At 40.9% G+C, this 24,146-nt stretch overlaps 2 protein-coding genes across 3 annotated transcripts in view; both read left to right on the top strand.

Moving 5' to 3' along the window:
* LOC127007017 (putative phospholipase B-like 2) overlaps window positions 1-6,292 on the top strand; it is a 42,669-nt gene extending 36,377 nt beyond the window's left edge. For both annotated transcript variants that reach the window (XM_050877496.1, XM_050877495.1), the window contains exons 3-9: window positions 150-263; window positions 723-858; window positions 1,960-2,045; window positions 3,555-3,737; window positions 4,186-4,417; window positions 4,603-4,754; window positions 5,033-6,292. In XM_050877496.1, the coding sequence (XP_050733453.1) occupies window positions 150-263; window positions 723-858; window positions 1,960-2,045; window positions 3,555-3,737; window positions 4,186-4,417; window positions 4,603-4,754; window positions 5,033-5,627 (1,498 nt within the window). In that variant the 3' untranslated portion in view covers window positions 5,628-6,292. The remainder of the gene's footprint in view (window positions 1-149; window positions 264-722; window positions 859-1,959; window positions 2,046-3,554; window positions 3,738-4,185; window positions 4,418-4,602; window positions 4,755-5,032) is intronic.
* A 3,411-nt stretch (window positions 6,293-9,703) lies between these two features.
* LOC127007014 (hepatic leukemia factor-like) overlaps window positions 9,704-24,146 on the top strand; it is a 100,928-nt gene continuing 86,485 nt past the window's right edge. The window contains exon 1 of the transcript XR_007760017.1: window positions 9,704-9,969. The gene's annotated coding sequence lies outside the window, so the exon portion shown is untranslated. The remainder of the gene's footprint in view (window positions 9,970-24,146) is intronic.

The raw sequence follows: 24,146 nt of genomic DNA, 5'->3' as shown, positions 1-24,146 counted from the left end.
CATACACGGTTGGAGTCAGAATAGCCATTATTTCTTTTTTCATGATGGTTACCAGTCTATTAAAACCAAATCAAGTCAGTACTTCATGTTTGTTTCTTTGTATTTATTTATGTAATGACTGTAATTGTAAGAATCTTTATTTCCAACAGGTGGGGATATTTAGAGATCAAGACAAATCCTGCCTTCCCTGATACAGTCCAGGCTTATGCTGCTGGTTTTGCTGAAGGGGTTATGACCACAGACATGATCTACAAAGCATACAGGTGAAAAATCAGTTGAATTAGTATGCTTGATAATTATAAGTGAAGCATAGTTCCTCTGTCCACCACAACCATTTCCAAGCATTCCTGTGGGAACAAACAGGCTTGTTAATCTAGAATTTTGCTCTTCAACCACTTTCTTTTGCTGGAAGGAAAGGAGAAAAGATGTCAGATTTTATATCTTAGAATAAATTGTAGCAACATCATCTGTCAGCATCATGCCAAAATGTTGTAAGAGTAATCACCACAATTGCAGAATTATGGCATATGCTACCCTTACTACCTTTATTCTTTCCCATAGATCTAAAAATAGCAACAACAACAACAAAAAAAAAAGACTCAAAGGATTTAGATGTAAAAAAACAGGGAAGCATTTTATTTCTCACCCATCACTCTTCCTAAAATACATACCTACCTGTTTCCTCTAATAAGATTTTGTAAGTTTGTGTTTCTTCTCCACAGGAACACAATGGAAGGGCTGTGTGAATGGAAGTCAAAAGAATTTTGTGAAAATTTGAAATCTTACCTCGAAACCAATTTTCAATGGATGGAGGCCATGATTGCTGTGAAAGGCAAGACTTGCCCAGTGTGGCACAATGTGAGTATGCAATTTGAAAACCTTACATCACTGATAGAAATACACTTTGTTTTTTGTATCACCAGTTTATATTAGTCAGTCTTTAATCCAGTCACCAGTTGTCTGGCATGCCTGAATCTTCATTTTTCAAGCCTAGCCATAGATAATCCGGCACCCCTTGCTGCTTCAGTTTTTCTCTTGGGTGAAAGGTTGAAGATGTGAGTTGAACTGAAATTCCAGACTAAGAAACCATGTGCAGTCCGCACTGGGGGGGAGGGATGAAGAGCAGAAGGGACCAGGGAGAGGAGGTGGTGGGAAGGGAAGTAGCAAAGGGTAAAGAGCACAGGCAGAAGGGTGCTAGGAGCAATAGAGAATTAGATAAAGGGAGGGGTGGACATCACAATCCATTGTCTTCAAAACATCAAACTATGTCTACTAAACACTGTATACTTCACCACCAAAGTTTACAAGAGAACATACACTGGCATACTTGAGGGGTGGGATGGACGGTGGAAAGGACTAAAGAGAGAGGGAGAAAGTAAAAGGAGAAGGTGGTAGGGTTGGTTAAGGATGAGACAGATGGTGTGGCGGATCATTGATGAGAAATTTAAAGCGTGTCACAATCCATTGTCTTAAAAACAACAAAGTGTCACCTAAACACTGTATACTTCAACACTAAAGCATACAAGAGGACTTGCATGGCCAGACAAGAGGGGAAATGGACAGTAGAGTGGGCAAAGGAGAGAGGAAGGTGAGTTGGAAGAGTGTGAAGGGGGTAAACATGGGCAACAGGGTGATGATAGGGGCAATAGAAGGTGGTGAAAATTGTGGGCTGCTTTTGTGGGTGATGCCGCAGCTGATGCTTTTATGTGCTAAGTGTCTTTTTGTTGCATTGCCTCAGGCATCCAGATCAATTGGTATGAACTTGTTTTATGTCAGGAGATTCCTGATGCACTTTTTTAGGTGTTGTTTCATAAAACAGTTAGCACCAACAGTCTGAGGCTGAGGAAATACATTATGCACTGAAAACAGCTGTTAGCATTCACTGTAGTATGATACTTTTATTGAGTTTGCAATACATCTTTGACAGAAACCAGACACATGAAGAAAACTGTTTTTCAGGTTGAACTGATTTTGGCTCAACTTCGTGGCATCAACGACGGCTACAATAAAACTGCTAAGGAACCCATGATGGAAGGCGCACTTCTGTAAGTACATGTGTTTCCTTTCTATATTTTAAGATTAAGTTGATTTGTAAGGTATGGTGAAAGAATGCATGAAAGAAAAAGAGTATAAATCAACAAAGAATACCCTCACTTTATTGTATAGAAAGTCTCATTAGTAAGGAAGCATATATGAATTTTCTGAGTCTAGACCTATAGTAACTGTTTGGGATTTTGTTGTATTAGATTTGGTTAAATTCAAGGTATCTTTATACTTATGATATAGATCAACAAAGAATGACCTCACTTCATTGTATTGAAAGCCTCATTATTAAGGAAGCATATATGAATTTTCTGAGTCTAGACCTATAGTAACTGTTTGGGATTTTGTTATATTAGATTTGGTTAAATTCAAGGTATCTTTATACTTATGGTATAGATCAACAAAGAATGACCTCACTTTGTTGTAAAGAAAGTCATTAATAAGGAACCATTTATGAATTTTCTGCTTCAAGACATATAGTAACTGTTTTGGGTTTTGTTAGGTTAGGTTAAGTTTAGGGTATCTTCAAACAAATGATAGCCAGCACCATATGGTTTATAAATCAACAAAGAATGTCCTCACTTTGATGTATTGAAAGTCTCATTAGTAAGGAAGCATATAGTCAAGACCTATAGTAACTGTTTGGGGTTTTGTTAGGTTAGATTAAGTTTAGTGTATCTTCAAATACATGATAGATAGCACCTTGTGGTATAAATCAACAAAGAACAAATTCACCTTATTGTATAGAAAGTCTCATTAGTGAGGAAGTATACATGAATTTTTCTGAGTCAAGACCTGAAGTGACTGTTAGTGGTTTTGTTAGGTTAGGTTCAGTTAAGTTTAGAGTATCTTCAAACACTTGATAGCCAGCACCTTATGGTATAAATTGGCAAAGAATGACCTCACTTTGATGTACAGAAAGTCTCATTAGTAAGTTGGCATATATGAATTTTCTGAGTCAACACCTATGGTAACTAAGGTTTTGTTAGGTTAGGATAGATTCACTGGAGGGCGGCATGACCATAAAATGGGTGTCACTTAAACAATCCTGCCTGCATCACCACTGTGCGCAGGGACATTCACTAACAGCCCACTAAAACTGAAGTCTAAAGAGGCAACTATGACTGCCTAAAAAAATTTAAAAAATAAATAAAAAAAGCCCAAAGGCAGCATAGGCGAACTTGTAAATTTTCCTCAATTCTCAGAGTTCCCCAAAATTCCTATAATTCCCATGGAAAGTTTCCCAGTCCAAAATTCCTGGGACTTTTACAACCCTACTCATACCCACCCTTCCCTTCTGTTCCACCACACAGAAAAGTAACATATTGGGCCCCAGTGATAACATTGTGGCTCATGTCTTAATTTCTTATCCTCACAGCTTCATCTTTTGACAACAGTTCAAGGCAGTAACCAAGCTGTGTATAAACTTTTGTGGCCATCACATCCATCAGCCAGACTCTCCCTCAACTTCTCATCCTAAACCTGTGCCTTAAACTTTGCCTCCCAAACAGGCTGATGAATCTAGCAGGAGACCTCGAGGACTTGGAAACTGCCCTGAGTCCCAAGCTCCAGAGCATGAGTTTGAAGGAGTGGGTGGAGTCTGGACGCACCACCGGAGACGGCCACTGCTCGGCACTGATAAAGCTGCTTCCTGGCAACACTGACCTCTATGTCTCTCATGTCACCTGGAACACGTAAGGATATGCAGATTGGTCTCTGCCTTGGCAGGTTTACAAGTCTGTTCATGAACGATCATGTGAAAATGAATAAGGTACCATAGTGTCATTCATTATCTTAAATAATAATATGGAAAGAATAGAGAAAACAACAAATAAGGAAAAAACCTCATGAGTACAGTTACTAGTGTAAGACATGAAGGTTTTTGATGATATGTCCTCAGAGATTTTATTTCCATAAGTTTTGTCATAATCAAGGTAACTGATGATAAAATTTAAAAATGAGATTTGTCATTTATAATTTGTTGTGGGAGTAATTACAGATCTTAGACATTAAACAATTTATAGTAACACATCCATAATTTTAAATTCTTTTGTAATTTACCAATCAATTTTAAGTTATTCATGTGGTGCTTCTTTACACATTTTTGTCATCATGCATGTCAGCTGAGCCTTAATATTGCAGGTTCCAGTCAATGCTGAGAATACTGAAAAAATATATCATGCCCTTCCGCCGCACTGGATCGTCAGGCCCCAAAGATATAATTCCTGGCCACACGGTCTCATTCTCATCTTACCCTGGCATACTGTCTTCAGGAGATGACTATTATATTCTCTCATCTGGCTTGGTCAGTCTGGAAACTACCATTGGTAATGGCAACCCAGCTTTGTGGAAGAATGTCACTGCCACAGGAGAGGTGAGTGTCATGGGGGAAAAAAAAAATGCAGTAAAGGCTCTGCAGTGATGTAGAGCATTTGTGACATTATACTGTTGTAACTAGTCAGGCATATCTGAGGATGTATTATTGCTGCATAAATTAATCATAAATTATTGGAAAATTTTCTGATTCATTCTTTATCTGATTCGATTGTAAAAATACAGTTACAGGAATGGATTCGCACAATCGTTGCAAATCGTGTTGCAGCAGATGGAAAGAGCTGGTCAGACTTCTTCTCCATGCATAATAGTGGAACTTACAACAACCAGTGGATGGTAGTTGACTACAAGCTCTTCAAACCTGGAAAGGCTATCAGGTAATAAGAAAATGTTTTTTGTCTGCATGATATGGAGGTTTGTCATGTTTTTTGTGGTATAGTATTTACCAAGTTAACTTTCAAGAGGCTAATTCAAGCCCCTAGTGAATATAGAAGGAAAGTCTGATGCCACACATGGTTTTCCAGCTGATAGAGAATATGGTGAATGAAGGCTTGTTAGACATCAGAGGGAGATCCATATTTTATAGTACTGCATAGCTTTTATGGGATGTTTATATTAGAAATTATTCTTTAATCTATTCCATTAATGTTTGCAGACCAAACACACTGTGGGTATTGGAGCAGCTTCCTGGCACCATAGTGGCTGATGACCAGTCAGACATTCTAAGCAAGCAGTCATACTGGCCCAGCTACAATGCTCCATTTTACAAAACTATATTCAATCTCAGCGGTGCACCAGCCATGGTGGAGCGTTATGGGGACTGGTTCACTTATGACAAAACTCCGAGAGCTTTAATCTTTAAGAGGGATCATATTTCAGTTAAGAATTTAAAAACAATGATAAAACTGATGAGATACAACAACTTCCAACATGATCAGCTCTCAAGATGCAACTGCACCCCTCCTTACAGTGGAGAGAATGCTATTTCAGCCAGAAACGATTTGAACCCTAAAAATGGAACCTATCCATTTGGGGCACTGGGTCACAGGTCTCACGGAGGAACTGATATGAAAGTTACTAACCTCAAAATGGCATCACAGCTTTCGTTCCTGGCTGTCAATGGGCCAACGTATGACCAACAGCCAGTTTTTAGGTGGAGTGAACAGGACTTTGCAAATAATACACCTCACTATGGACATCCTGATGCATGGAAGTTCCCAGTAATTGGCCTCAAATGGTTGTGGCAATAGATAAGTGAGTAAGTGAAGATATTCTATAATTGGCCTCAAATGGTTGTGGCAATAAGTATGTAAGTGAAGATATTCTATCAGTGTAATGATGTGGTACTGTTTGGTGATAACCTTTATTAGCTAATATTTTAAAAGAAACACCAATCACGTTCACACTATGGTTTATATATCTATTTTAGATCTTAGAATAAGAAAAAAAGAACCGTTTTTCAATTCAGCCAAAAAGAAACTTTAAACATTATCATGTATATGTGCTACTTATTGTATTCTTGATAAAATACACGTAACTACTACATATCATTGAGTGGAGAGCATACTTAGCTATGGATCAGCAGGCCCAGATTCAAATCCCAGCCCGGGCAGTTGGTGCACAGTCCTTGCAGCTGTTCATCTTCCCTCTCAGACTGGTTGATGAATGGGTACCTGGGGAAGGTTAACTGTGGGAACCCAAATGTCATGCTTGCCCTGTGTCCTGGAGTAGTAGGTTCTTACCCTCCTCAAGCTCAAGGAACATTGAGACAGATGATCCCCGAGGTCATGCACGGCTGTTGCATATGCCCCCAGCTGTACAACCCATAACATATCTGTACATAATTATTTAGAAGAAATGTACCTTTATACTCCGCAATATTTTAAATGCATCTTTTATAAATTGCAGAATTGTGTATACTGTTTATATGATTATCCTAACCAGTATTGTGTTAACGGTATCTGCCACCAAGTACGTAGTAGTATTGTAAGTGATATGAATGAGTTTAATCTAGATTCTGAAGGTGCAGTGCTACAAAAGCAGTGTGCCTAGTAAAGATCAGTGAACTTGTAATGCCACTGATTTCTACTTCACCAGACACCTGCTTGTCATGAAACATGAGAAATTAATCCAGATCCAGAAAGGGTTTTCCAGTGCCAGGGAATGAACCCGCTACCCTGCATTAGGCAAGTCAGTCACTACAAACTATTAACGAGTTTTCTTGGCAGTGCAGTCATTGTCCTATATCCCTGAATATTGCAATACCGTCATGAACCACAATGTCTTTCCTGGGGACATTCATTCACTTGTACATTTGTATATCAGAAGTGTTTCAGAGTTTTAGAGGTTTCAATATTTTATTGAATATTCTAAAAACAAATTGCTTAAACTACCTGCCAGCTCAGTCTTTTTTTGTGGTTGTCAGTGTGGGCTGTGCAGGACTCTCTCCTAGTTATTCTGCTTGGGGAACTTTTGCTGTTGCCTTAGTCATCTTGAAAGTTGTCATCAATCTAATAATACCAGTGCCCCCCCAACACCAACAGCTTTCTCCTAAATTTTCCAAAATTCAATTGTTGGAAAATTGCAGGTTCTTGGTATCAGTAACCATCACAGCTGCACTGCTGGATTTGGTATAGTAGTACTGATGGAGTAGCTAAGGAGATTGAGAGATTGACCACATTCTAGTTTGCATATCCTTCAGAGCTACTTGGTTTTCCAGAATACAGAATTCTTTGCAACTGATCACAGGGCTTGTTGCAACACTCAAGCTTCAAGTCAAGAAGAATTTCAAGATGTAATCATGCTGTGTTTCATCTTTAGTCTGAAAGATTCAGCATCTGCCCATGAGTATTCACTGAGTCTCAAATCGGTTCAATGTGCTCAGCACCTTTGAGGACCTTATAGAATTGTGAGATACAGGAACTTTATAGGTTACCAAGAAGTCCACTGGAGAGCCCTCTAGATCGGGGAGTGGGTTGCCTCGGGGGAGGCGCTGAAGAATATCGAGAAGAGTTGTGCTGGTAGCCAGGCTTGCTGGGAATCGGGACAGACATAGGGCAGTGATGAGGACCACATTCAACCATTTTAATGCAAATGGCCTCCAAGCTGCCTATCAAGCCCCAAAGAAGCTTCACTCCGAGCCTTCCTCTCGGGTGAGTACTATCCAAACAGCAGATGGTTGGCTGACTCGTGTCAGTGGGCAGGGGGCTCGTTGGGCTGTAGAAGGCTGTAGTAATGCGTACTGTGCTGTAGTTCAAGGTGCATTGTATATTCCATTTTAGTCGTGCGAAGAGGCTGGGTTAGATTTATTTCATTATATCTAGTAACTTTTGATTTAGTGACTTGAAATATTAGTCCGTTTGCTTCCTGATTGTGTGTGTGTGCGCGCACGCGAGTTAGCGTCGACAACGTGGTTTCTACCAAACTAGACAAGATTTAACCCTACACTGTCGCGCTAACAGTGTGTGCATGTGTGTGTGTGTTCGTGAGAGAGAGAGAGAGAGAGAGAGAGAGAGAGAGAGAGAGAGATGTAGCGTTGACAGCGTGGTTTCTACACAAGATCTAAATAACTAGACAAGATTTTTTTGTGTGTGCGCGCGCGCACGAGGTAGCGTTGGCATGTTATTTTTACTTAAGACTTATAAATAACGAGGCAGAATTTAGGCCTACACTCGCGCTTTTTTTTTTTTTTTTTTTTTTTACGTCGCGGTAGGCTTTTTCCCGGTGGGGTTTGATGGTCGGCCCAAGGCTTCTTCCCGGTGGGTCCTGATGGTCGGCCCAGCCCGTTCTGGCGCAGGCGTGTGTTTATAGTGGCGCCATCTTGCTTACATTTTGTGTGTGTGTGTGTGTGTGTGTGTGTAGTACACACACACACACGTACACACACACACACACAGGGAGGAGGGGGGAGGATAATTCACGTCCCTTTAGAGAGAGAGAGAGAGAGAGAGAGAGAGAGAGAGAGAGAGAGATTCACTATATAACGGAGGTATCCTAACCCTATATAAAATGCTGTGTGTGTGTGTGTGTGTGTGTGTGTGTGTGTGTGTAGGGTACGTTGTGTGCGTCTCCGTGTGCACGTGAGAGGTAGTGTGTGTGTGTGTGTGTGGGGCTGGCTGGCTGGTCGCAGGGTAACATGACTTGACAATCTTGCATAACACCTGCCAGCCGTACAAGCCAGCCTAGCTATGCCCTGCCTCACAGCCGCCCTTACAGCCTGCCCTAGCCTGCCTTAGTCTTCCTTAGCCCCCCTTCCCTTCAGTGCTCACCCAAAATCTTACATAATGGCAAACGCATTTTATGTAACGTAGAGAGTTTCTTACGTAAGGTGAACCAGAGAGGGTGCCATGTTGAGAATATTTAGGAGGAATACCAGATTGTCCGTTTGTATCCATATATTTTAGCTCCTTGCCGTGTAGGAAGCGAGTCAGGGAGATTAATGCGTGGCTTTGCCCTCCTAGGATCGTGTTGTCAGGTTCACGTAATGGTAGAATAAGGGAGGGAGAGAGACAGGGCCAGAAATGAAGTATAGAGAAGGGGGAATGGCGGGCTGTGACGCTGCTAGTACTATTGAACCAGATTGGGTACTTTTGGCTCTGCGTGTGTGTTTTTGGGTACATTGAGGACAAATATGCACTGCTATATGAAAGCTGGAATGAAAGAGAAGTCAGAATACAGCAGGAGCAGAACCCACAGTGAGATATACTAGTGACAAATGCCGTTACAAAGGTATACTTCAACTGGACGGAACTGAACCAAAGGGTGTCAGAAAATACGTGGAAAGAGTCAAGTAACATCGAGGCTTCCTGTAACATCAGAGGAAACGTATTGAGAGTAACCAGAGAAATATCAGAGGTGGAAATACGCACTCAGGTACAGTTTAGTCTCATCTGGTACGCTTTTAGGTACGTTCTGGCACCACTCAAAATCGGTATGGCAGGCAATGTTACCAGATCGTCCTATTCACCAGTTCGTATTTCCCGATTTCCGAGCCAAAAATCTATCGCACCGGTACAGCTAACGATATATAATCAAATTCATGTTTAAACCGTTGATTAGCGGTGGTTTATAATCGTTAAAGAGCAGAAAACTGAATGTACAAGGTGCTGATGGCAAAAAATGGCAACATCTGAGGCGTTGCCGGATTGTTGTACTCAGCCTCATATATTCACCCATATCCACCCCACAAACTATCTCCTCCACCCTGATAACTGACTTCATGTGTGGTTTTCGTTAAAATGGTTAATTATAGGTGCCTTATTTCAATAGTCATGAGTCAGAAACCGGTAAATACGATGCTGTGAGTACGATAATCTGGCAACTCCGCTCAATTTACCTTCAGTCTACGAGGAAGTGTCAAAGGGGAAGGTGTGTCTCCGTGGTCCGTCGCGCGCTCTATACAACCCCTCCCCCGGTGTGCGATTTTTTCTGCGCGATTTTTTAGTAGTGCGATTTTTTGGTGCGCGATTTTAGTGATGAGTGACAACGAGAGGAAGATTGGTAACCCTCTGTATGCCGGAATGAGCCTCAAGGACCTATTGGAGAGCGCGGATCTGTTCGACTTCGGGTGGAGGGACCTGAAGGGCGGCCAAGGTACGTGTTGGGTTGGGGACTTTGGGCTCTGTGGTATTGTGGTTGTTTGGTTGGTTGGCTGTGGTTGTTATTGTTTTTTGGGGTTGATTGGGTGTTGTAATGAGTGTTTTAGGGTGTTGTTATTATTATTATTATTATTAATATTATTATTGTTATTATTGGTGTTATTATTATTGTCATTAAGCTTCTACTTCTATTTATACTACTACTTTATTTTACTGTTGTTGTCATTATTGTTGTCATTGAACTACTACTACTACTACGACTTCTACTACTACTACTACTACTACTACTACTTCTACTACAACTACTACTGCTACTACTACTACAACTAACTACTATTCGTCTGTTACACTATAAGAGTTTCTGTACTAATATATGTATATAACTATTACGAAACAAAGTCTTTCTGAGATGTCATTAAACTTATTTATCTATTCATCTTCTATCTATCTGTCCTGTCCAGTATGCATCTCATGTGTGGGGGGGCTCCACTCACACAGCTCTTCTGGACAGAGTGGAGGCAAAGGCTCTTCGTCTCATCAGCTCTCCTCCTCATACTGATAGTCTTCTACCTCTTAAATTCCGCCGCAATGTTGCCTCTCTTTCTATCTTCTATCGATATTTCCATGACTGCTCTTCTGAACTTGCTAACTGCATGCCTTGCACTCGACTTTCTACTCATGCTCATCCCTATACTGTCCAAACCCCTTATGCAAGAGTTAACCAGCATCTTCACTCTTTCATCCCTCACGCTGGTAAACTCTGGAACAATCTTCCTTCATCTGTATTTCCTCCTGCCTACGACTTGAACTCTTTCAAGAGGAGGGTATCAGGACACCTCTCCTCCCGAAACTGACTTATCTTTCGGCCACCTCTTTGGATTCTTTTTAGGAGCATTTTTTTATTAATGTTTACATTTTTGTGCCCATGAGCTGTCTCCTTTTCTGTAAAAAAAACAGAAAAATATGTTGTTACTCTGAGTTTCTTTACTAAGTTACGATGAAATAGTACTATTACGAACAAAGTCTTTTTGAGATGCCACTTATCTATCTATGCATCTACTATCTATCTGTTTCGTCAAGGTTCTTATGTAACGAAAAAAATGTTACTGATTATTATTGTCGTTATCATTGTTACTATTGTTTTGCTGTCATTGTACAATTTTCTTCCACCACTCATACTCGTGGTAAAAATCAAGTATGTTTATGTCAAATCGAACAGTATATATTACTTTATTATCAGTATCAGTATTATCAGAAAGTGTAACGAAAGATAAATTCATACCATGGTGTGTGTGTGTGTGTGTGTGTAAAGGATCTGAGTACAAATTTAAGTGGTTGAGTCACTTCAATCTGCATGTCTCCTTATTTTTATATTTATATGCACCTTTCTTCTCATTGTGGATGTATGTTTGTAAATGTGTATACGTATGTAAATATGAATGTTTATAGCTCGTGTCCGGAAGAGATTGAGAGAGATATTTAACAAGGTGGCGTGTGTTCACGTGGGGGTACGTATGTAAGTTTATGTAAGCACGAGATACTGCAGCTTTGTGTGTGTGTGTGTGTGTGTGTGTTAGGGAGAGAGGTGTGACGACGTTTTGATTGTTGTGAAGAATTTTTGGTTGTTGTGGACTTGTGGTGAATAATTTTGGGTTGTGGTGAAGGATTTTGGGTTGTAGTGAGAATTTTTGGTTGTGAAGGATTTTTGGATGTGAAGAATTTTTGTTATGGTGAAGAATTTTGGTTGTGGTGAAGAACTTTTGGTTGTGAAGAATTATTGAAATTAAGAGAGAGAGAGAGAGAGAGAGAGAGAGAGAGAGAGAGAGAGAGAGAGAGAGAGAGAGAGAGAGACTATGGGGTACAAGGACGGAGGAAAGGTAAGGAAGGGGATGGGTTTTTTGTAGGAACGGTGAAAGGAGAGAGTAACTAACTAATGGGGCTCATACACCTGGGGGCGGGTCGCTTCACTCACTCGGCCTCTATACTCGAAAAGAGAAGAAGTTAAAAATGAGGAGAGGAGAATGAGATAGTATAAGAGAAAAGGAAAGAAGATAATGGAAGAGGAGAAGAAGAGGTAGAAGGAAGAGAGAGGAGGAGAGGAGATAGGAAGAGCCAGAAAAAGAAACGGACAGAATGAAGGAAAAATGGAGAAATAGAAAATCCCGAGAGAGAGAGAGAGAGAGAGAGAGAGAGAGAGAGAGAGAGAGAGAGAGAGAGAGAGAGGCGGAAGGAGTTTGCCATAGGTTAGTTGCCCTACATATGCCTCCCCCTTCCACCCCCTCCCCCTAGTAAACCACCCCTTGATCCCCCTCCACATAATCTTATCTAAACCCCCTTTAAAGATTTCGAATGTATCTACACTAAGCCTCTTTAAGCCTGTGTTAATGATGATGATGATGATGATGGTGCTGTAGTACTGTATATAATTGCCTGCCGTCCATTTTATTCCATCATTCCTCCTGTTATTATTATTGTTATTATTATTATTATTATTATTATTATTATTATTATTATTATTATTATTATTAGTAGTAGTAGTAGTAGTAGTAGTAGTAGTAGTATTGTTATCGTTGTTCTTCCTAGTTATTATTATTGTTCCTTTTCTTAATATATGTTTTTAACCCATTTTATTAGTTTATGTATATTCAATTTTCGTCTTTTATACGTCATTGCCTCCTCCGCCTCCGCCTCCACTTCCTCTTCCTCCTCCTGCTTCTTCTTGGGATAGACCCAATCACAATAAGCTTCAGCAAGTTGTAGAAATTAAAGGGGAACGTTTTGTCTTAAATATAAAGTGACACTGAAAAAATACAAGATTAAAGGGGAGCGTTTTGTCTTGTTGGGTATAAATTTGCACTGAAAAATATTTAAAAAGCTTAAAATAATGGGAAAAATTCTAGCCTGAGAAAAGGACAAGAGAGAGAGAGAGAGAGAGAGAGAGAGAGAGAGAGAGAGAGAGAGAGAGAGAGAGAGAGAGAGAGAGATTCATTACCCGTTTGAATTATTATTATTATTATTGGACTACTATTAGCTACTATTATAATTAGATGATGGCGGTTTTCCAAGATCCACCACGTGACAGTTGCTACACACACACACACACACACACACACACACACATAAGAACATAAGAACATAGGAGTCTGCAAGAGGCCGGTAGGCCTGTGCGAGGCAGCTCCTTTGACCTTAAGTTCCCGTGTATCTAACCCCACCTAATATCGCTGTCCATGAATTTATTTAATCTATTTTTGAATGTGACAAATGTATTGGCACTCACCACATGACTGCTAAGCCAATTCCAACAATCCACCACCCTGTTTGTAAAACACATTTTCCTTATCTTGTTTTTCTAATGTGTGTGTGTGTGTGTGTGTGTGTGGAAAGGCGTACATGATTGGGCTTAAGAATTTGATGAGTGTGTGAGTGCGCGTTATGCGTGCGTGCGTGATCGGTTATCTACACGCACAGGATATGGCTGATCGCTGCCCCCCCCCCCTTCCTCTCTCTCTCTCTCTCTCTCTCTCTCCCTGTGGCAACAAAACTACTGTGTGACTGGCAGCTCGTATATATGTCATTTCCTCGTGCGTAATAATAGAATTGCATGCTTTCAAACAGAGCCATAGAATAGGAGAGTCTGGCCAGCTTCATCGTAGGCGCCATGTTGCCAAAAGACCCGCGCGAAGTTCAAATCGATGCTGAAAGAGACGGCCTTTACCACTACAGTCATCACTACCACCACCACCACCTCCACTCTGTTCCACTACCGTCATCACCATACCACCACTACCACCATCGTCATGTATTTTTTTACGCAATGGTTCTCAAATTGTGCACAGTTATCCCTCAAGTGTGCCTTTTTTTTTTCTAGAAATGTGCATTATTCATCTTGGACATGGCAACTTTTTTAAGATGTAAAATTGTAATTGAGTGAATGTACAACTAGTTAGGCATATATAGAAGTAATAACTAATGAAAAAAAAAAGATTACATAAAAACTCCGTCCCGCTTCCGCCACAATGCATGTCGTGTAGGCTACAACACACGTACCCGTTTAAACCGCGACCCGTTAACGCTACCGAGTTGACAATTCACTAGTTTTGTCGCACGATTATATAAAAGGTTTTAAGCGACAATTGAAAGGAAAGGGGCGATGAGTAGAAATTGAGTACATATATCAGTAGGAAGTATGCCAAGTTTGACTGTTTGGCGTAATTTACATGAGCCTTGGTAAGCTTCACACATTATTTTCTTTCCGCGTGTCCATTCAGATCTCTCTCTCTCTCTCTCTCTCTCTCTCTCTCTCTCTCTCTCTCTCTCTCTCTCTCTCTCATACCGGAATTATATCTTACACGTATTCTCCTATCAATGTAGTAGGCCTTAAGACTTGGTGCGCCTACAAAGTTCAAGATATATTAGTGCACAGCCGACCAAAAACTGAGAACCATTAGACTAAAGTATACCACCACAACCATCACCATCATCACCACCACCACCACCACGCCTCTCCTCTCATTATTGTTTCCGGGTACCTTTCCTTCCCCTCCTCGTCCACCTCCTCTTCCTCACGTCAGACTCCGCTTCTCATCCTATTATTATTGTACCTCCCTTTATAGTTAACATCTTCCTCTCCGTCTCCCATCCATCGTCATACTCTTTTTTTTCCCCTCTTTATCTTATCAATAGAAGGAAGAAGAGGAATGGAGGTATGAGAAGGGAGGTTGTTGGAAGTGGTTCATTTTTTCTTCTTCTGTCACTTCTATCTTAGTGAAGGCGAAATATATAGGGTTGGAGGTCCGTTTATACTGTAGGTTCTTCATGAATGTCCTTCGAATAGCTGTGTTAGGTTATCTTACTGTCGCGTCGAGTTTGTGAGTTTCTTTGTCGAGGCCCCATTTCAAGAGGGGAGTATTAACACATCTCTCCATCCGAAATTGACCCTCTCTTTTTAGTTTCCTCTTTTCTGTTTTATTTATATGAGCGGTGTTTGGCGGGCTTTTTTCCACCTGTTTTTGTTTTTGCCCTTGAACTGCTTCCTTTACTCTAAAAAATATAAAAAATCGATTTGCTGGGTGATGTATTTGTCGAGGGTACAGACAAGCAATTTGAAGTCTTGTGCTTTTTTTTTCATTATCACCTATTATTATTATTGTTTTTTGTAATTACTATTTTATGTACTACTACTACCTAGTTACTACTACTACTATTACTACTACTACTACTACTACTTAGGTTTATTATATTTGTCTATGTCTATGGGTTTTTACTTCCTCTCCATCTCTTCCCCTTTCTCCTCCGGTCACATTCTCCCTCCCTCTCCTCCTCCTCTCACTTGTCAAGTCCATTATCATGATATTTCGTCGCTTTAAAATTCAAATTCAGGTCGGTATCTTTTCTCCTTTCCTTCCTTCCCTTCTCTTTGGTTTCCTTCATCCTTTCCTTCCTCCCTCCCTTCTTTCTCCCGTCTGCTTTCCATTTCCATCCTCCCTTTTTTTCTCCTCTCCTTCACCTCTCCCAACCTTCTTATCTATGTCTTCCTCCCACACCTCCTCCCACTCTTTATAACTCCCTCCCTCCCTCCCTCCCTATATACTTGTAAGAAAAAATGTAAAGTGCGGTGGTATCATTGTGCACCACTTTTTCTACTTGTACTACCACTAGCTTACTACTACTACTACTACTACTCTTAACCTGGTAAGGGAAGATAGATCAGAAATTCGGGGAAACATCTTATTGTGTGCAGAGGGAGATGGAAGACTGGCAAGGTAAAGAAAGGAGAGAATCATTCCACAAAAAAAAAATAAGATAGAAAGTAGTGGAGTAAGATAGAAGGTGGAAGAGGAAAGAAATGAGAGCTGCCGGAATGGGGGAAAAGGGAGAGGAGATAAGAGACAAATGGACTGATAAGGTGAAGATGGGAGGGAACAATTGTATATGTAAGAAAATGATAGGATAGGAAGCAATGGGAGAAAGAAGAAGGTGGAAGAGAAAGGGAAGGATACGAAGAAAGTATGCAAGGAATGCAAGGTAATAAAAAGACAGATAAGATAAAGAAAGGTGAGAACTACTGAATAGGAATAGGAAGAAGTGGAAGAAAGGAGAAGGTGGAAGAGGAAGTGAAGAATAAGGAGAAAGAAAACAGGGGAAAGAGAGAGCTGCCAGAATGAAGGAAAAAGAAGAGACGAAGTAAGACGAAAAAGCCGAGAAGACAAAGAAGAGAGAGAACCATTGATAAAGATAAAAGTAGTGGGAGAAAGAAGAGAATGGAAGACGGTGGGAAAATAATGATAACGAAAATAATGAACGAGAGACCAGTTGGAATCGTAAATGAAAGAAGAGAAATAAATAAAAAAGGTGAGAACAGATAGAAATAGGACAGTCACGTACAAGTCACTCTGCCTTCAAAACTGCGACCAGTACGCGCAGGGGCGGTTTGGGGCGGAGCAGCGGGATGACGTCACTTGATTCCAAATACCCGCCACTTTGGATGTGCATGTTCACCTTCTTTCACCGCGCGTTCAGGCAACCCACTGACGAAAAAATTATGCCGTTTTATTGTGCTATGCGTGACTGTAATTCTAATGCCTGCAAACGGCGGTGTGGGGTGTGAGGGGGGGCATGCTGAAGTGGTTGAATTAAATTAGTCCGCCTTTCTTCGTTTCCTTTAAATCGCCGTTTCTACATTCTCTAGTTTGGCACCAAGCAGCGTCACGCATAAGCCACGCCGCTGCCATGTCTCCTCCCACAAAGCTGCGTATGACTTGACTTGATATACCGGTAAGTGACTTTGGGAATAGGATAGGAAGAACGGAATGGAAGACGAAGGGAAGAATAATGAGAAAGAAAAGAAGAGAGTTGCTGGAAGGGTTAAAAATAAGAGGATGTGAAGGGAGAGGCAAAGAGATAGGACAAAGGAGAGAAAACTTTTGTAATTATATACGTTGAAAAAACAAAAAAACATCGTCATTGTCGTTGTCCTTCCTATCCTTCTTAATCACCATTGCATGTAATCACCACCACCACCATCTTCATCACCAATTCCCGTCTCCCTCCTCCGCCTCCTCTTCCTCCCCCTCCTCCTCCAGTGTTGCTTGTGAAGGAAAATCCCCAAATCTTTTTTTTTTTTTTTTTTTTTTGGGGGGGGGGTTGTTCATAGACTGTTGTTGTTGTTATTATTGCAAACCGTACTTCAATTTTTTTGTATTTTATCATTACCATTGACTTTTCTTACTTCAACTACTACTACTACTACTACTACTACATCTATTTATAATGCTATCACGCGTGCTTCGTTCACTGATAATACTCCTCGTGTTCTGATTGGTCCGTTGATAAGACTACCTGCCAATCATGACTCGCCTCAGCTTGTGACGTCACGGAGTAGGACCAGTCAGGGCGGGGGACGGCGGGCAGGGGCGGGGCAGAGAGAGAGAGAGAGAGAGAGAGAGAGAGAGAGAGAGAGAGAGAGAGAGAGAGAGAGAGAGAAGTAGTAGTAGAAGGAGGAGTTTATTTATGTTTATGTATTATTTATTATTATTACTTATTATTATTATTATTATTATTATTATTATTATTATTATTATTATTATTATTGTTATTATTATCATTATTTGTAACCCTGGTCGTCATGTTGTTGGTCCAATATTCGAATAGGTAAAAAGATAGGAGGTTCATTATCGATATTTAAATGCAACTCATCAATTACAGTCTTTTCCTCATCCTTCTTCTTCTTCATCTTCCTCTTCTTCCTCCTCCTCCTCCTGCATATTTTTTTACTGGTTCGCTCTCCTTCCAAACCTCTAATTTTCCTCCATTTACTACCCTCCTCCTCCCCCTCTTCCTCCTCCTCCTCTTACTCCACCTCCTCTTACTCCACCTACTATTCCTCCTCTTGCCTCCTCTTCCTCTTCCTGCTTCTCTTTTCTTCCCTCTCGTTCACTGTTTATTTTCTCTTCCTTCTCCATTCTACATAAATACATCCTTCTCTTTTTTTCCCTTCTCCCCCCTCTTTCTCCACCCATCTATCTATATCTATCAATCATCCTACCTATCCATATATGTACCTATCTATCAACCTCTATCTATCTATCTACCTACACCTATTATAATCTCTATCTCCACCATCACCTTACACTTCTAACCTTTCTCATGGGACTATTGTGGGTGGAGCACTTTTCCGTCTGGCTAAAGGTAATAGGTTCTCAAAGGTTGGCTGTACGACCTGTTCATCTTTACCCAATACTCGATCTTAATACCACAACAGTCAGTCAGCCAGTCAGTCAACCAGTCAGTCACAACGATGCCAGATTATCGTATTCAACACATTGTATTTTCCGGTTTTTGACATTTAACTATTGCAAAACGACATCAGTAATTAACCATTTCAACGATAACTATTAATGAAAATCTTGTTATTGGGGTGCAGGAGACAGTTCATGGGTCGGAAATGTGTAAATAGAGGACGGTTTGTACGATAATCTGGGAACTCGGGTCAGTCAGTCACCTAGTCAGTCAGTCAGTCAGCCTATGCACGTATGTTAAGCCTGTGCCGCAAGAACAGGATCTCCATAAACTTTTGATAATTTGAGGAAAGGCTTGACGGATTTTAGATTTTTTTGTTTTGTTTTGTTTCTCATTTTTTATATTTTTATTATTATTATTATTATTTTATTTTTACTTCACGCGGATGCAAGACCCTGATATTAGGAGAAAAAAGATAGAAATGGTAAATCCGGCTTGGCCTCCTCCTCCTCCTCCTCCTCCTCCTCCTCCCCTTGCCCACAGGTTTTACTGGAGGTTATGCAAACGTTTTATGCGTGTGTGGGTGTATGTGTGTGTGTGTGTGTGAGAGAGAGAGAGAGAGAGAGAGAGAGAGAGAGAGAGAGAGAGAGAGAGAGAGAAATCCCGCCATATTACGTTTCAAGAAGAGCCAAGCAAAAATGAGATTGTTGAGAGAGAGAGAGAGAGAGAGAGAGAGATTTTAGGGCTACGTTTTCCTCCAAGGGTGGCAAAAAGACTGCTCTCTCTCTCTCTCTCTCTCTCTCTCTCTCTCTCTCTCTCTCTCTCTCTCCAAGAAGCACACACACACACACACATTTTCGTGACTTCATTAGACTTCCAAATGAGTGTGTGTGTGTGTAGGGGTGAAAGAATGAAGATACCTGTTAACTCTTGCATGAGGAATTAGGACAGCATAAGGACCAGGTAGAATATAGTCATGTGTAACAAGGCCGCGAGAGTTGTGGATGAATACAGTTAGCAAGAAAAAAGTTAGAATGAAAGTACCGTCAAAATGTTGGAAGGGAAATCAACATCATTGTGTAGTTAAAGATGCAGAAGACGATCAAAAAGAGTTAAGGCGAGAACATTTATCTATCCAAAAGAGTTTTTTTTAATTTATTTTTTTATTACAAGGTCAGTAAATTGTGGCTTTCCGGCTATCTGACTGGCTGACTGAAATGATAAATGGTTTAAAATTGTCTGACTGCCTGACTCACTCACTGACTGGCTGACTGACTGGTTGGATAAGTTCATCGAGTCAGTTCGTCGCTCAGTCAGTCACTTATGCAACTTTTAATTCAGTCCTCAAGTCTTTCAGCCTGTGACAATAATAGTATTAGGTTCCTTTTAGCTTTTCAGGAAGGAGGAGGAAGAGGAGTTGGAGGAGGGTTGTGCTTGCTCCCCTCACCCCTCCTAAACCTCCTCCTTCTCCTCCTCCTCCTCCTCGCCACCATTTACTATTTCACTCTTCTCTTGTTTCTACTCCATCTTTTTTATTTATTTTTTTTGTTTTTGTTTTATTCCACACACACACACACACACACACACACACACACACACACACACACACACACGTGGTAGTAATGAATTTTGTATACGAGGAAAAATCGGAGAGAGAGAGAGAGAGAGAGAGAGAGAGAGAGAGAGAGAGAGAGAGAGAGAGAGAGAGAGAGAGAGTAATATAGGCTGGGATGGACAAGTGATCTTTTAATCTTACAATATTTCCCCAACACACACACACACACACACACACACACACACACGCTTGACAGGTGTTTGCTGTCTGTTGTCAAGGCGGTGTGTGTGTGTGTGTGTGTGTGTGAGTGTGTGTGCTTGGAAGATGAGGTAAGGAATAAGTGGAGGAGGAGGTGGTGGAAAGGGGGCGTGGAGTTGTGGTCATAGTGGTTAACGTGTGTGTGTGTGTGTGTGTGTCACAGTGTAGCACAACATACGAACAAACACGTGTATGTCCATTTGACCTTGAGAGCTGCAACCACCCCCCACCCACCCTCTCTCTCTCTCTCTCTCTCTCTCTCTCTCTCTCTCTCTCTCTCTCTCTCTCTCACACACACACACACACACAACTATGCAGTGTATTGATCGTTGACTTGGAAGTCTGTGGCGTCTAAACTTTAAAAGCAAGGGACACACACACACACACACACACACACACACACACACACGCCGTAATAACTCTCGTACGCATTTTTATACATGAAAAGATAAACGAATTAAAAGAGAGAGAGAGAGAGAGAGAGAGAGAGAGAGAGAGAGAGAGAGAGAGAGAGAGAGAGAGAGAGATTGGGTACTAAACGATGTATATATTTATTTACTTTATATTCAACTTATATTTTTCCTTTTTATATTACTAAGCCATTTCTTGTACTTTAACCAGCACAGTATTATGCTTTGTTGTTGTTACTGTTGTTGTAGTAGTAATAGTATTAGTAGTAGTTGTTGTTGTTATTGTTCTTTCTTTCGGCCCCTTACTGTTTTGTCCGTCTCGTGGTTTTCATCTTTATTTATACCTTACTGACGTACCTCCTTGAACTGTGACGCGGAGCAGGCAGGTGAGGAAGGGGCCAGGTGTGTGTATCTGTGTGTGTGTCTCTCTCTCTCTCTCTCTCTCTCTCTCTCTCTCTCTCTCTCTCTCTCGGGTTCCTTGCATAACCCGGCCCCTAAATTAGTCGTTATGCAACCTTCAACTTGGAAAGAGAACGAAAGGAGGGAGCGAAGCCTCTCTCTCTCTCTCTCTCTCTCTCTCTCTCTCTCTCTCTGAAGGAATGGGAAGAAATGGAAGGGGGAGGAGTGAGAGAAAAAGGAGGATGGCGACGAATGTTTAGATATGAATGAAAGGAAGGAAATAATTATGAAATGTAAACATGAAACAAAGCGAATAAATCAAGTGAGGTCAAAGAGAAGAGAAGGAAGAGGAAGAGATAAAAGGAGACATGAAGTAAAGCTGGGAAGGATCAAAGAAAAGAACGGAATGAGGGAGGGAGAGAAAAAAGGCGTGAGATGGAAGTGAGATAGCTAAGAGATATTGTGCAAAGAAGGGAAGAGGAGAGGGATAATTAAGTGAATCGACGTAAAGGAGGATCATTGGAGGGAATTGAGTAAATGGAGAGGAGGAAGGAAGGAAGAATTGGAAGTATAATGGAAAGAAGAAGTATAAAGGAATGGAGAAGAGGAAAGGGATAATTAAGTGAATCGACGTAGAGGAGGATCATTTAAGAAAGAAGAAGTAGATATAAAGGAATGAAGAAGAGGAGAGGGATAATTAAGTGAACCGACGTAAAGGAGGATCATTTAAGGGGATTGAATAAAGGAAAAGGAGGAAGGAAGGAAGAATGGGAAGTATAATGAAAAGAAGGAAGACATGAAAAAAGTAAGGAAAAGATGAAGAGAGCATGGAATGAAGAAGAGGAGGGATAATTAAGTGAAGGGACATAAAGGAGGATCATTAAAGGAGATTGAGTAAAGGAAGAGAAAGAAGAAAGGAAGAGAGAGGATAGGAACGGAAGGAAGAATAGGAAGTATATTGGAAAGGAGACATGAAAAAAGTAAGGAAAGTAGGAAACAACATATGAGAGGAAAAGAAGAAAGGCGAGAAAGAATTAACTTGTAAGGATGGAAGGAAAAAATGTATATATTGCAGACCACTAAAGAAAAAAGATGAGACAGAAATTAAAGGAGAGAAACTGAGAAAACAGAAGAGAAAAGGAGAGGGGAAAGAGAGGAGAGAAAAGCATAAAAGATTAAGGAAAGGGGAAGAGTAGGAGAATAGTAATTACCAAAGAAAACCAGAGGAATAAGGGATAGAGGGAGGGTAGGAAGGGAGGAGAAAGTTCAGTCCCGTGATGTGATGGGAGAGGGTAGAGAAGAAGGTCCTGAAGATTATAAATGGAGGAGGAGGAGGAAGAGGAAGAAGCAGAAGAAAAGAAGTAGACACAGAAAAAATGGGGAGTTGAGATGAAGAGAAGGAGGAAGAGGAGGAGAAGAAGGAGGAAGAGGGGACAGAGAACACATTAAAAACAAAACGAAAAAAAAAAAAGATACCAGCCAGTTGCGACACACACACACACACACACACACACACACACACACTGCCCCATGAATCATTCTGCAAATATAGATACAAAATTCAGAGGTATTGCTTATAAACAAGACAGAACACGACATCTAACAGGGATACTAGACTACCTTACGTGTTCTGTATATGGTATCTTTTTTAAGAGGTCACATAATATTGGAAGGTTTTAGAAGAGGGATGAGAAACAAAAGAATAGTTGATGAAGTAGAATTAGCGAGACTGGACTACCTTACGTGTATATAATGACATCTTTTTTAACAGGTCACATATGTAGTATTGGAAGGTTTTAGAAGAGGGATCAGAAACAAAAGAATAGCTAATGAAGTAGAATTAGCTTACTTATCCATCCGTCTCTTTTGTGATGGGTGAGGATTGGTGACCTGTTACGTAAGGAGGAGGAAGAGGAGGAGGAGGAGGGGGAGGATGTGAGGAAGGAGAAAACAAATGAAGGAAAAAAATAATAGGAAGGTGACATACTTGGGAAAACAAGACAAGGGAGGATGTGAGTCAGAAAAAGAATACTAGAGAAAGAAGATGTAGGAAAATGATAGCTTGAGCGGGAGAAGAAAGACAGAAAAAAGGAGGAGGGAGGAGGGCTAAATTAGAAGACAAGAAGCGTGTGTGTAAATAAATGTCTTGAATGAGGAGGAAGAAAAAGAAGAAAATAAAGAAGAAGAAATGACGCGAAATAAAAATGCATAAGTGGAAGAGGAGGAGGAATGAAAAGAGAGAAAAAAAGAAAAGCAAGATGGGAAGAGAAGAAAAAAAATAATGTAAAGGAGGATGAGGAGAATGGAGAATAGGTATTATGAAAAGAGGAAAAAAAAGCAAAGGAGGAAGACGAAGAGGAGGAGGAAAGTTCATAGGGTTGGTGTACGTTATATAAAATCGTCTCGACACGTGGCTGTCCTATGAGAGAGAGAGAGAGAGAGAGAGAGAGAGAGAGAGAGAGAGGGGGGGAATGAGGAGGAAGGGTAAAGAAGGAAGGAAGAATGGGAGGAAAAGGGGTGAGAGAGAGAGAGGGGGGGGACGAGGAGGAAAGGTAAAGAAGAAAGGGAGGAGAGGAAGGAAGAATGGGAGGAAAAGGGGGTACAAGAGAGAGAGAGAGAGAGAGAGAGAGAGAGAGAGAGAGAGAGAGAGAGAGGGGGGGGGGGATGAGCAGGAAATGTAATTAAGAATGGGAGGAAAAGGGGTACAAGAGAGAGAGAGAGAGAGAGAGAGAGAGAGAGAGAGAGAGAGAGAATTGAGGCAAGGTGAGCGAGGGAGAGAGGAGAGAGAATTCCGGAATGACGCAACAACACTGATCTGAGAGAGAGAGAGAGAGAGAGAGAGAGAGAGAGAGAGAGAGAGAGAGAGAGAGAGGTTCTCCTCCATCAATATACTTTTTTTCTGAATTACTTTGATCTAAAAACGAATGGCTTTGAACTTTGTCAACACACACACACACACACACACACACTACCACCACCACCACTACTATTGTTACGTAATGCCACTCCTGCTGCAACTACTACTACTACTACTACTTCTACTACTATTGATGGTATTTGTAGTGCTTCATTTACAACAAAACATTTACTACAACAATACTTTTTCTTCCTTTTCTTACTCTTTTACTTGGTACCAATGATTCTTTTTCGTCTACTACTACTACTACTACTACTACTACTACTACTACTACTACTACTACTCTGGATCGTTATTTTTGTCTCCTTTCCCTTGGTTTTTACCTCCTCCTCTCCTCTCCTTCCTCCAGTCTCACTCTTCCTTCCTCCCTCCTCCCTCCCTTCCTCCTTTCGCTT

The sequence above is a fragment of the Eriocheir sinensis genome, chromosome 34 (genome assembly GCF_024679095.1).
Source record: "Eriocheir sinensis breed Jianghai 21 chromosome 34, ASM2467909v1, whole genome shotgun sequence".
Taxonomy (NCBI): domain Eukaryota; kingdom Metazoa; phylum Arthropoda; class Malacostraca; order Decapoda; family Varunidae; genus Eriocheir; species Eriocheir sinensis.
This window is presented reverse-complemented; position numbering and strand designations above follow the sequence as displayed.